This window comes from Elephantulus edwardii, unplaced genomic scaffold (genome assembly GCF_000299155.1).
Source record: "Elephantulus edwardii isolate Elephantulus edwardi_28Jun2011 unplaced genomic scaffold, EleEdw1.0 scaffold00353, whole genome shotgun sequence".
NCBI classification, from domain to species: domain Eukaryota; kingdom Metazoa; phylum Chordata; class Mammalia; order Macroscelidea; family Macroscelididae; genus Elephantulus; species Elephantulus edwardii.
In genome coordinates, this window is record NW_006400103.1 from 768454 (window position 1) to 783098 (window position 14645).

The window sequence follows — 14645 nt, forward strand, 5'->3', positions numbered from 1 at the left end:
ACATCAAATAGGAAAATATTTCCCCTAAAAGTCTTGCCTTTCTTTATAAGTAAAGATATTACCAGGCATTTTTTAACAAAACATGAACTTTCTTCCCTTGAAAACCGTATTTTATCCCTCCCTTCCCTATCTTTCCTTATTTGTAAAATGGGAAATTAATTTAGTAACTACAATTTAACTGCTTCTGATTGGTAAAACTAACAAAAATAATTAATGTACAGTATGCTTTTCTAGTAGACAACAAATCTGAACTTTTTATGGATAGTAGCAGCAACTGTGCTTTAATCCAATGAAAACTGCTCAGCATAAGAGTGGTGAGTAGGATCCAGAGGCACTGCCATTTTAAAAGTACAAAAATCCATGGACAAAAAAAAATAATAGAATTTTATTCACTTAGCTGTACCTGCTCATCTCTTTGTCTCCACTCTTGCCAATTTTCTTCTCGTAAATCCTTCTGTACTGGGTTGGACAATGCAAGTTCATTTTGAGTGTTACAAATGGCATGGGAGGATTTCTGAGGGATTTTCTTAAAAGCAAGATTTCTAAGCTATAAAACAAAAATAAATTTGGTTTACTATTTATGTGAAATTTTTAAATAACAAGAAATCAGATGGTACTTTTATACTTCTATTTATTACTAGAGCTCTGGTTGCCTAGTGGCAAGAAGATGTTCTGCAATCCTGAAGGCAAATGGTTTGAGGCCACCAACCGCTCTGCAGAAGGAAGGGCAATCTCTTCCCATGCGATTAATTGCCTCTGAAAACCCGCTGCAGGGTTAGCAGTGCGTCAATTCTGACTCAATAGTACACAACAACAAATACTACTACTCCCAATACCTTTACACTAACTCAAACAACTGAACTGAAATTAAGTTGCCATCTGTGTGTTTTGTACTTCTGTTAGAATACTTATTTTTCTAGAATTCACAATATTACAGGTAGATTAATAGTGTAAATACTCAATAAAGCTGAGAATGAGTCATACAATACAAACATTTTAATGCCACCTCTTGATTAAAGAGGAAAAGTTTAAAGAAATAGAGGGTAGAGAAACAAGTATGTTATTTTAGAGTACTATACAATACATTTAAAAATATTAAGATAATAATACACAAATTTAAGTAGTCTAATAAACTCTAACAGTTGGCTGGATTAATTCTAAAAAATATAGAGTCTAGTTCACAAAACTAATGCACTAAAACAACAATGCCCAATCTACTGCCAACAAGAATAATTCGAAACACACTAGTTGTAATAACAGAGAAAACTACTAAGGAGAGTATAAAATAAAGATGAACAATGCTGACTTATAATTATCACACTTCTGATAGATGGGAGTGATTGGCTATAAACCACATTAAGTAGATGGTTTTAAAGGAAAAAAGACAAAAGGGAAACTGCTGGCTGTGAAACACTGGCAGGTAGACTGCTACTTTACTTTATGAGAAATAGGAATTGAAGAAATAAAAAGTAGGTATTCTTTGTTATATAATTTAGTTTCTAATATAAATCTACTGTTATCTTCTATTTGACCTGTATCACCTTTAAATAAAAAAATAAAATGGTGGGGAAAAGTTTTTAAATAACTTCTGAATGGTTATTTGCTAGTGAAAATACTTTTGAAGTTTCTCTATATGGGCATATATATAGTTAAGAGAGCAATGATAATGGAAAATGTAAGACATTTAAATAGAAATTACTTTTTCCAAGTTTCAGATATTTTATAATGAATATGGGAAGAAAAAAGTAGAGTGGGTATGTGAAGGAAATGAGAAAGATCTGGTGCAAAAAAAATGTATTAAAACTTTGTAAATAAACCTGTGGAGAAGATGGTAGGTTCAAACTGCCAATCTTCTGATTAGCAGTTGAATACTTAAACCATTGTCCTATGAGGGCTTAACTACAAAACACATAAAAACATTTATTCAAAGTTGTGGTTGTTGTGTATTTCTCAATTGGAACCAGCCTACAGTTGACCTGCCAGGGATTTTTCAGAGACAAATAAATACTGTACAGTAGGAGACTGCCCATCCATAGAGCATCAGCAGATTCAAAGCATGTGCCTTTTAGATTGCAATGCACCTTACCACTAGGCCACTAGCAGAAAAACAACGTAAATAATTATCATCTGGGTTCAATTAAACAAAGTCTGACACACCCATTTGATTGAACACTGCATATTAATTTAGGATAATTTAGATCTCTGGCTAGTATTATGGAAAATGGACTATTAAAAACAGTAGTTGTATTCATTTATATATATATCATTTATATTATTTATGTATACACATACATGAGTGTATATATACACATAAACACACAGTATGTATAAAATTATTCTATTTTGTTAAATAAAATAGAAACACATTTACATGAATAAATGTATACTAATGTAATGAACCATCAAGATACTAATTACTTCATTTTAGGGAAATTTAGAAATCACATTAGTTTACATTTTATTATTCTTTAGAAAATTTACGTAAAGCAAAAGTAAACTTTCACAATTGAAAAAAACATATTTGGAAATGCTTCACTTTACATGCACAAATTTCCAGCTATACATTTAAGTAACATTTAGCTGGTACCGCTGGGCCAGGTACTGTGGATGCGTGGCTGAACAAGGCTGTAACAATACTCAAGATAGTCCGAGTCTACTGAGAAACCAGACACTTAACAAATAATTGTAATTGTTACCTCATTTGCTTCACTCTGTTGCTGTTCCTTCTTTTTTCTTCTTTTCTCTCTTTTTTTCTCATTTGTAGTTGATTTACTTCCCAAAACTTGAGACTTTCCTGTATTTCGACCCTTGCCTTTTCCAGGCTCCGAGTCCGAACCACTGCCACTATCCACTTGCAACAGAGCAAAACGAGAGGCCGTAGTAGGAACAGAACTAAGTACTGCTGAGGCCATTGTAAATATTTTTCTTTTAAAATACTTTTGTCAAGAATAATTCCTGCAAGGAGTGGAAATAGGGAGGAAAAATTAATATATTCAACAAAATCTGCTCTAGATTCAAATATAACTCTGTATGTATATATACACACAAATACATATATTAGGATCTTTTAAATTTAGAAAGTATCTCAAGGATCTTCAGTGGCTATATGCTACTGACCCTTCAGCAGGTTTTCAGAGGCAGAGAGTTGTGCAGGAAGAGAATGTCGATCTAGTAATTTCTAAATCAAATAATTTCGTTTTAAAAATGAAGTACCTAGAGCTCCAATTGGTAAAATGACTTCCCTAAGGTGATTCTTCAAGTTAGTGGTAGAGTGAGAACCTAAACTACTTGAAAGACTCTTTCCAGTGGCAGTTAGTGATGCAAATTAAAACCACAATGAAATACCATCTGATTCCAGTAGCAGTGGCAAAGTTTAATAGGACAGCAAGTAATAAATGCTGGAGAGGATGTGGATAAAGAGGACTCTCATACATTGCTGGGGGGATTTTAAAGTTTATATGGTACAACCACTCTAGAAGACAGTTTGGTGTTTCCTCAGAAAGCTAAACACAGAAATGTCATATAACCCAGCTACTCTTCTGCTTGGTATAGGCTCCAAGAAAATTAAACTGAGGCACAAACAGAGATCTGTACAAATGTTCAAAGCAGTATTACTGACCAGAGCAAGAACATGGAAACAGCCCAAATGTCCAATCACAATCAAATGGATTGAGATATTATGGTTCATTTACATGCTGGAATACTATGCAGCATACAGGATTCTGGAAATAATTACCTAACTTGGGAGGGACTGGAGAGCATTATGCTAAGTGAACTACCTTCATCACATAAAAACAAATAGTGTTTAAGATCATTATTGTAGAAATAGAAAGCTAAATAGTAAAACTTGTATGGGGATCCAAGGTGGAGAGGGTTGGAGCAGAGGAGTGAGGATTGGCAGAGGAGTAATCATAGGGTCACACAATTTGATGGGTAGAGGAAGGGGTGGGTAAAGGAAATGGGGAAAGATATGGTGTAAAAAACAATGTACATGCACTTTGTAAGTAAACCAATATAAAATAAAAAAATTTTTTTTAAAAAGACTATTCTTTTAATTCCAGGAGAAACTTTTTTAAAAAGAAACTATGCAACTCATAAATGTTTAATTATTTTAGTTTTAAATATATCCGAAAGCTCTGGTGGACTAGTGATAAGAAGCTGCTAACTCGAAGTTACATGGTTCAAACTTATGAGTCAACTCCCAGATAGTCTCCTCTGATGACAGTCTCCTCTCGTGATTTACAGCCTCTGAAAACTTGCTGGAAGGTCAGCTATGAGTCAGTTTTTACTCAAATGCACAGAACAATATCAAGTTGTTGTTAAGTACCATTGAGTCATTTGCAACTCACAGTGATCCTAAGTATAACAGCTGTGAATCCTACTCTATCCTGAGACAACCTTACGTTCTGACACACCTAGTCCATTACCCCAGTCACTGAGTCAAACCATACAAAGGATGGATTCCTCTCTTGTGCTATCCCTCCACCCTCCCAAGCATGATGTCCCTCCCCAAAGACTGGTTCCTCCTTGAAACATGCCCAAAGTATGTCAGATGGAGCTTAAGAATCCTTGCCTCCAAGGAGCAACCTGTTATCACCCTATCTAGGATGAACCTGTTTGTTCTCTTAGCAGCCCATGGTATACTCAATACTTTCTCCAACACCACAGCTCAAAGGCAACAATTATCCTTCTAACAACCCTAGTCATTATTCAGCTTTCTGAATAATGCAAGTAATTGCAAAGAACAACATCATACAAAAAAATTAATACACTTTTATAAAGCAGGTCTAATCTGCAGGTTTGGGAGGAGAATAGGTTAAGAGTGGATAGATAATGAACACTGCACTGGAACAGATGAAGAAAAGAACTGTTTAAAAGGAATATATTAGGTGTTATACATATGACAATAGCCCAGAGCAAAAGGTAGATTGCAAAGAGGGCTGGGAGGTGGAGGGAGGAAGGTAACTGTACAAAAATAAATGACTTTTTTTAAAAAGTGAACTGGGGGAAGGAGAGAGAGTAAAAATGTGCAACAATGAATGAATGAAATATCTGTTTTTCTATAAACTTCTGTCAGAATAAAAATAAAAATTAGTATTAAAAAATAAATCTAACAGATTATTGTGATCTTCTCTGTCTCTTCACAGAGAGAACTATTTTCTTCTGCTTTTCTTTCTAATTTTATCATCTCTATCTTCCATGACAGTGCCCAACAACTCTTGTTATTATCAGGCACTACTGAGTCAGCTTTGACTTACAGCAACCCTCTACACAGGACAAAACCCTGGTCTATCCTGTGCCACTGTCCATTTCTCCTGTGATTCAGCCCACTGTCTGACGTACCATGGTCATTTCTACAACAGTCTATTGATTACATCAGTCAAACTTATTCTTTGGGGGAGGGAATACACAGAAAGTATAAATACTAGAAGGTAAGGATCACTGGGCTCCATTCTGAAAACTAACTAGAGCCATCATACACAAGGTAGGCCATGACAGCCACAAGGAAGGCCTCCCCAAAGGTGCATCTGAAGTGAGCCAGCGTACCAGAAAAATTATTGCCTAAAGCCTATGCAGTGGAGACAGCTCTCCTAGGAAACACTCCCAACATACTTCTCTATGTACCTCATGGCTCAGGTCCCTGAAAGCAAATGGACAGACCTAAGGGTAATGTAGGGAAACAATTCCATTCACAATAGCAACTAACTATATAAAATACCTAGGAATAAATCTAACTAGGGATATAAAAGATGTATACAATTAAATCTGTAAAACACAGTTTAAGAGTTTAAAGACTTAAATAGAAAGATGTTCCAATTTCATGGGCTCAAAGACTTAATATTAAGATGTCACACTATCCAAAACAATCTACAGCTTCTATTCAACCCCTCTCAAAATTCCAACAACTTTGTTTACAGAAACTGAAAAACCAAATTTTTATATGGAATGGCCCTGAATAGCTAAAACAATGAATGTTAACAAAGAAGAAGATAAGACTTCCACAGCCTGGTACAGGTATATAGCAATAGAGAGATCAACAAAATAAAATTAGTAGAAGTAAAAAAAATCCAAATTATCTAAGGTTAATCTTTTGACAGGATGTTAAATCCATTAAAGCCATGAAGAGGAGTTTCTTCAATAAATAACTGGGTCACCAGGGTTCTTTTTAAAATACCCAAAGGGCTTGAAAGGACATTTCACAAAAGAAGATATTGAAACTGCCACCCAATACCTGCAAAGAGACTTCTGGTCTTTAGCCATTAGACAAATATGAATAAAAATAATAATGAGGTACCATTCCACCCTCACTAGGACTGTTATTGTTGTTATGTACCGTCAATTTGGAACCCACACATAGCTGACCCTCCAATGGGTTTTCAAAGGCAGTAAATTGCACAGAAGATTGCCCATCTCCCTCCCATAGATTCAAATTGCATTCCTTTGGGTTGGGAGCACAATTTCTTACCACTAAGCTACCAGAACACCCTCTCACTAGGAGACTTAAGAATAATAAAAAAAACAAAATAGCAAATGTCATAAAACATATATTATTGTCATGACAGGAGTCCAGAACAAAGACTGCATAGTGGAGTGGACTTGGAGGGAGAAATTGTATAACAATGAAAGAATTTTCCTTACTTTTCAAAGAGAGGAGAGAATTGGGGGTGAGGAGTGGGCAGGGAGAAAAGTACAACAATGAATAAATGGAAATCCACAAAGTCTCTGTAAACTTTCATTAAAATTAATTTAAAAAAAGAAACCTAAAAAAAAAGTGAGGAAGCTAACCCTTTTCCATGTTTAGTGAGAGTGTAAAATAGTACAGTTGCTGTGAAAAGTGTGGCAGTTCCTCAAAAACTAAAAAAATAGGACCTTATGACCCTGAAATTCTACTCTTATGTATGAACTGACACAGAAGAAAGGCCAGGAATGATGTGGGACACCAACAAGAGGAATAAAATATGTATAATCAGAATCCCAGAACAGGAAGAAGCAGGTACAGGCACCGAGAAAGTTGTGGAAGAATTACTAGAAGAAAACTTTACATGCATAATGAAGAATGAAAGAATATATATTCAAGAAGCTGAGTGAAACCATATATAATAGATCCCAAAAGAAAAACACCACAGCATATCACAGTCAAATTTGCCAGAACCAAAAATAAGGAGAGAATTATGAAAGCAGCTAGAAAGAAGCAAAGAATAACCTCTGAGAGAGAGCAGATAAGATTAAAGGCCAATTTCTCAGCAGAAACCATGTGAGCCAAGACGACAGTGGAATGACATATAGCAACCACTCAAAGACTACAACCGTCAGCCAAGGATACTGTACTCAGCAAAACTGTCCATCAAATATGAAGAGATCAATATATTCTAATAGGAGAACCAAAAAGGAGTTTGTACAAATAAGACCAGCATTGAAGGAACTGAAAGAAGTCCTTCTTACAGAGGTGCCACAGAAAGCAGGATGGACCAAAGTAAACAGCAACACCACCAAAAAGAACTCAACAAAATGGTAACAATGAAACCTAGCCTCTCAATAATTACACTGAATATAAATAGCTTAAACACACCACTGAGGAGAAAAGCAGCAGCAGAATGGATAAAAAAACCTGTCTATAAGAAACACACCTGAAAAATTAAGATAAAGAAAGCCTAAACATAAGAGGATGGGAAAAAATATACCAAGTAAATGGCAACAAGAAAAAAGCAGGTAGCTATATTAATCTCTGATAAAATAGGTTTAAAGGCAAAAACCATCACAAAGGACAAGGAAGGTCACTATATAATGCTAAAGGGACAAGAGAAGAAGCTATAACCATACTAAATATTTATGCACCAAATGAGGCCTGCAAAATATACAAAACAAACATTAACAGAACTAAAAAAGGGAAGAGACAACACCACTATAGTAGTAGGACACTGCAATATACTACTTTCAAGAAAAGAAATAACTACCAGAAAGAAACTCAACAAAGATACTTAAGAAATAAACCACACATTAAACCAACTTGATCTCATAGATATATACAGGCTAACATATCCCAAGAAAGTATAATATACCTGCTTCTCCAATGTATATGGAACATTCTCCAGAATAGATCACAATTTAGGTCACAAGGCAAGCATCAATTAACTAAAAAACACAGAAATAATACAAAGCATTTTCTCAAACCACAATACTACAAAATTGGAAATGAATAGCAAGAGGATAGAGGAGAAAAAAAATCATACATCTGGAAGGTGGATAACACCTTGCTTGAACATGAGTGGGTACTAGAAGAAATAAAAAAAAATGGAAATTAAAAAGTTTCTTGAAACAAATGACAATGAAAACACAACTTATTAAAACCTCTGGGAACCAGTCAAAGCAGTAATTAGAGGTCAATTTATAGCAATAAGCAACTGTATCAAAAGCCAAGAAAAACTCATGAAGCACTTAAACAGCACAAATGAGTCTAGAGAACATTATGCTGAGTGAAATTAGTTAGTCCCAAACAGATAACACTATGTAAGATCACTAGTAAAAAAGACTAAAGAAAAGTTTGTATAAGGAGAAACTCAATCTGGCATCACTATGGGTGGGAGTGAGTAGAAAATTAATAGATAGAAAATGAACACTTTATTGGAATAGGTGAAGGGAAAGACAATGTGGGACACACAATCAGACACTGTGAGTATTATAGTTTTTCTACCCATTTGTTCATTGATAGGCACTTGTTTCTGTTTCTTTGCCACTAAGAATAACAGTGCAATAAAAACATGTGCTAAATTTATAAAAAGAAAAAAAATGGTAATTGACTTTTTAACCCATCATCTCCAACAAACTGAAAAAGAACAGCAAGAAAACCCAACACCCTCTAAATTAACCCAAACTATATAAATTAGGACAGAAATAAATGAAATAGAAAACAGAAAAACAATTTAAACCATCAACAAAATCAGGAGTTGTTTCTTCAAAAAGGTCAATGAAATAGACAAACCATTAGGAAAACTAACAAAGGAAAAGAAAGAAAAGACAAAAATAATCCAAATAAGAGATGAAAGGGGCAATGTCACAACAGGACCAACTAAACTAAAATAAAAAGGTTAACAATGATATACTATGAAAAACTATACTCAGTATATATGAAAACAGATGAAATGGACAAATACTTAGAAACCCACAACATATCTAAAGTGACACAGATAGAGAGTACCTGAAAAGATCCATTACAAAAGAAGAGATAAATTTAATAGGCAATAAAATAACTTACAACACAAGGCCCTGGACCAGATGGTTTTACAAGTGAATTTTATCAAACATTCAGAAAAGAACTGTCACCAATTCTACATAAAGTATTTCAGAAAATGGAAAAGACAGAATTCTTCCCGACTCATTCTATGACGCAAACATATCCATGATACCAACATCAGGTAAAGACACTACCCAAACAGAAAACTATTATAGGCAACTATCTCTCATGAACGGATACTAAAATTCCAAATAAAATCCTAGCAAGTAGAATCCAACAGTATGTGAAAAAAATTATTCACCATGACCAAGTGAGATTCATAACAGGTATGCAAGGGGGGGAGGGTTCAACATAAAAGAAACAATCAGTGTAATGCATCACATTAACAAAGCAAAGAACAAGAACCCCATGATCCTGCCAATTGATGCAGAAAGGTCTTTGAAAAAATCCAACACCCTCTCCTGATTAAAACACTCAACAAAGTAAAAAGTATATATGCAAAACCAAGATCATTCTCAATGAAAAAAGAGTAAAGGTATTTCCTTTGAGAATAGGAACCAGGCAAGGGTGCTAACTATCACCTCTCCTATTCAATATTGTATTAGCAGTCCAAGCAACAGAAATAAGACAAGAGAAGGAACTAAGAGGCAAAGATAAATTGGCAAAGAGGAGGTAAAATTATCTCTATTGGCAGATAATATGATCATATTCTTAGAAAAGCCTAATGTCTCAATGAGAAAACTACTGGACATAGTCAACCAATTCAGCAAACTGGGAAGATATAAGTTCAACCCACAAAAATAAACTGGATTTCTCTACACAGTGACAAAGAGAATACAGAAATAAACCTAAGAAAAACGATACCCATCACAATAGTTAATCACAAGATTAAATACTTGGGAGTAAATCTAACTAGAAACACAAAAGGCCTATTCAAAGAAAATTACAAAATATTACTACAAGAAACAAAGAGACCTGGCGAAATGGAAGACTATACCATGTCCGTGAATAGGAAGACTCAATACTGTGAAAATGACAATTCTACCAAAAGGCAATCTACAAGTTCAATGCAATCCCAATACAAATACCAATCCCATTCTTTGACAAGATTTTCATCTGGAATGGAGAGACCCTGAAAAAGCAAAGCACTCCTGAAAAAGAGAAACAAGGTAAGAGACACCTCATTCCTTGATTTGAAATCCTACTATACAGCCATGGTGATCAAGAAAGCATGGTACTGGTACAATGACAGACACACAGATCAACGGAACAAAACTGAGAACCCAGAAATCATCTCATCTACAGATTGTTGACTGATTTTTTACAAGATGAATTCAGTTAAGTGGAGAAATGAAAGCCTCTTTTACAAATGGCATTGGAAAAATTGGAAAACTATCTACAGAAAACTCAAGCAAGACCCACACATAACACCAAACACAAAACCCAACTCAAAACGTATCAAGGACCTAGGAGTAAAACCAAACTATAAACTTCATCAGAGAAAAGCTTGGAAGAACTCTAGAAGCCCTGATCCACAATATCAAGCATCCTGAAAAACCTACAATGAGGAAAGAATAAAATAGATGAGTGAGACCTTTAAGAATCAAATCCTTATGCACATCAGTCAAATTTGTGTCTTCTAGGTTGCAACACCCCCATGATACATCTTCAAGGATATGAACATGTACGGCCAAGCACAATCAATAAGAGTGCATCTAAATTCCAAAATCAATCTCCATAATACTCTATGTGTTTCCTACTGCCAAAGGGGCCCTTTAGAGTAGTGAGAGAAGATCTTCACCCTGAAACCCACAGCGTCCCTTTTCAGCAGGAAGTAGCTAAGAGAATACGCCATCCCCTTTTCCTTATGACTCAGGGTGAAGTCTCTCTCAGGGAGGAGTGATAGGGAATGGCAAAGGACACACTGACAAAGAAGATTAATCAGAACTGGCTTTGACAAGCACTGTGGCACTTGGACAAGAACAAACTGGGAGGAGGGTAGAGAGAATAGTGCAACAATGAATGAATGGAAACCCAAACTCTCTGTAAATGTTTATGAAAATTAATAAAATATAATTATAGGAAAAAAAAAACACTTCAACAGGGTAAAAAGAAAGCCATAGACCTGGAAAAAATATTTGGTAACGGCATGTCTGATAAGGGACTTATATACAGAATTTATAGAATACTCCAGCACCACAACAAGATAAAGGTAAACAACTCAACTGCAAAATGGGCAAAGGATAGGAACAGGTACTTCACCAAAGAAGACATTTAGATGGCGAACACACACATGAAGAAATGTTCAAAACCCCTAGTGCTAAAAAGAGATACAAATCAAAACAACTATGAGATATCATCTCACTCCAGTAACAAAAGCAAAGTTCTACAGAGCAGCAAGCAACAAATGCTGGTGAGGTTGTGAGGAAATTGGAACCCTTATTCACTATTGGTGGAAGTGTAATGATGCAAATCACTATGGAAGGCAGCAGGGAGGCTTTCTCAAAAAGTTCAAATTAGAAATACCATTTGACCCAGCAACTGCACTACTGGGAATATACCCTAAAGAAACTAGAGGTTCCAACCAAACAGATATATGCACACCTATGTTTATTGATGCTTTGTCCAGAATAGCAAAGAGATAGATGCAACCCAAGTGTCCAATCAACAAATGAATGGATAGAAAAACTATGGAATATTCACACAATGCACCGACAAAAACAAAATATTACACAAAATTGGTGACTTTGGTGGACATTATGCTGAATGAGATAGATCAGTCACAAAAGGACATACTGGATAATGCTACTGTTTTAAACAGGACTAACATTGGGGTTTGGGGAGAAACTAAGAGGGGTAAATAATGAACACTGCATTGGAACAGATGAGGGAAAGAACTATTTATAAGGAATACAGAAAAAGGCAAAAACAAAAAAAGGAATATATGATTAGGCATTATTTTTGCATGAAACACTCCAGAGTAAGAGGTGCATAGCAAAGTGGACTGGGGTGGGATGGAGGGATGAAACTGTGCAACAATAAATGAATTTTTTAAAAAGAAAAGTGAAAAGAGAGATGCAAATCAAAACAACTATGAGATATGAGAATCATCTCACTCCAGTCAGAATAGCAAAAGTTAACAGAACAGCAAGCAACAAATGCTGGCGAGGTTGTGGAGAAACTGGAACCCTCATTCACTGTTCGTAGGAATGTAAAATGGTGCAACCACTGTGGAAGGCAGTATGGCGCTTTCTCAAAAAGTTGCAAATAGAGATACCATTTGACCCAGCAACTCCACTACGGGGAATACATCCCAAAGAGACCATAACTGACATCGAAGCAGATATATGCACACCCATGTTTATCGCAGCTCTGTTCACAATAGCAAGGAGTTGGAAACAACCCAGGTGCCCATCAACAAACGAATGGATAAAGAAGCTGTGGTATATTCACACAATGGAATACTATGCTTCATTGAAAAACAAGGAACTCATGCAATATTATTCAAAATGGGTGACCCTGGAGGACATTATGCTGAATGAAATATCTCAGTCGCAAAAGGACAAATACTGCATGGTGCCACTGCTGTAAAATGGGACTGATATCAGGGTGGGGGTAAGACTGAGAAAAACTGGATAATTGTGTATACTGCACTGAAACAGATGAGGGACTGAATAATTTAAAAGCGATGTATGATAGGGTATTATGGTTATCACAAGAGTCCACAATTAAGGTTGCATAGTGGAATGTACCTGGGGTGGTGGGAGGGGTGCGGGGGGATTGTGTACCAGAGAGGGAGTCTTTCTTTTACTTTTGAAAGAGAGGAGTGAACTGGGGGCTGGGGGGGAGGGGAGAGGGCTGGGCAGGTAGAGAAGTGCAGCAATGAATGAATGGAAATCCAAATTCTCTGTAAATGTTCACTAAAATTATTTTTAAAAAAGTGAACTGGGGAGGTGAGGGGGTAGGGAGAAAAATGTGCAACAATCAAATAGAAATCTATGTTTTCTGTAAACTTTTGTTAAAATCACAACTAAAAAAATATAAGAAAAAGTACTGGGTAAATTCACTTAATAGAAAAACAGATTACAGTTTGTTAGTAGGCACCTAACAACAACAACACAGAGAGCGCTCTGTTGGCCTAGTAGAAAGTTATGCTACCAAGCTAAAGGTGGTTGATTTTAATCTGCGGCCCTCAGACCTGGTTTTAATTGGTTTGGTCAAACATTCTTCAAAGTGGTATAGCATCAGTAGGTCCATTTGCTGTACAACAATAACTCAGATTGCTGTGATGCTAAACACTATGACAATGATGTGTCAAATGCAATAATGGTTGCCATGGTGGACAGTTGTTTGGTGGAGCTCCCTGACTAAAACAAGCTTGGAAGTAGAAGTGTCATCCACTTCCAAAATAGCTTGCCTCCAGAAACTCTATGAACGTGGAGAAAAGATGAAATTTATACAAGTGTTCAGGTCTTTTTTCTAAGACTTGATGGCACCCTATGGTCACTACAACAAAGGCAGGAGTAAGAGAGAAAAGGGTATTAAAGGTGATAAAGAGTCATAGTAGGTAAGAGTATAGTTGCACCAGTATTATAGTAGGTATTAGTAAATTATGTGTCTATAAAATCTTCAATTTGCTAAAGTTATGTAATAGATATATTTACAGAAAAAAAAACCCCAAACAGTAACTGGTGAGGCCAAACATTTCAGGGGATTTGCTTTTTTTGGTTTGGAGGTTTAGGATCCCAGTTTCATGGGACATCCCAGTTCAGTGGCCTAATAATAACACAATTGAGTGCTTCTGTCCTAATTCCTCACAGAATGCCTGGAGTCCTCAAAGTTTGCAAGCAGCCATCTAAGGCACAGCAACTATTCACTTGGAAAAACAGAGGAAGGAGTTAAGAATAGGAAGAGATCATGGACTATGTCGTTAATTGCTTCCCTGAGCCAAGAGACCAGGATGGAGTCTGGCTACCATTATCAATTATTCTTTTTGTTTGTTTGTTTGCACTTTGTTTTAATGCTCCAAGCTTTGCCCTCTCTTTTTTTAATTTAAATTTATTATTAATTTCAGTAAAAATTTACAGAGACTCTAGATTTTCATTCATTCATTGTTGCACTTTTCTCCCCTCCAAACCCTCCCCCCTAGTACACTACCCTCTTGGAAAAGTAAAATTCTTTCATTGTTTTACAAATCCTCCCCCAGGTCCACTCCCCCATGTAGCCTTCACTCTAGACTCCTGTCATGACAAAAATACCTAATCACATATCCCCTTTAAATAATTTTCTCTCTCATCTGTTTCAATGCAGTATACATTATTGAACCCATCTTTCTCAGTCTCTCCCTAACCCCAAGGTCAGTCCCATTCTACAACAGTGGCACCATGTAGTATTTGTCCTTTTGTGACTGAGA

General features: G+C 35.9%; 1 protein-coding gene across 2 annotated transcripts in view; it reads right to left on the reverse strand.

Moving 5' to 3' along the window:
* Positions 1-14645, reverse strand: part of GKAP1 (G kinase anchoring protein 1) — a 232528-nt gene that overhangs the window by 215012 nt on the left and 2871 nt on the right. The window contains exons 2-3 of one of the 2 annotated variants that reach the window (XM_006901950.1): positions 2697-2955; positions 404-547 (exon numbers count right to left, since the gene is read on the reverse strand). In XM_006901950.1, the coding sequence (XP_006902012.1) occupies positions 404-547; positions 2697-2912 (360 nt within the window). In that variant the 5' untranslated portion in view covers positions 2913-2955. Of the gene's footprint in view, positions 1-403; positions 548-2696; positions 2956-14645 lie in introns of those variants that run through there. The other variant, XM_006901951.1, reaches the window with a different exon arrangement.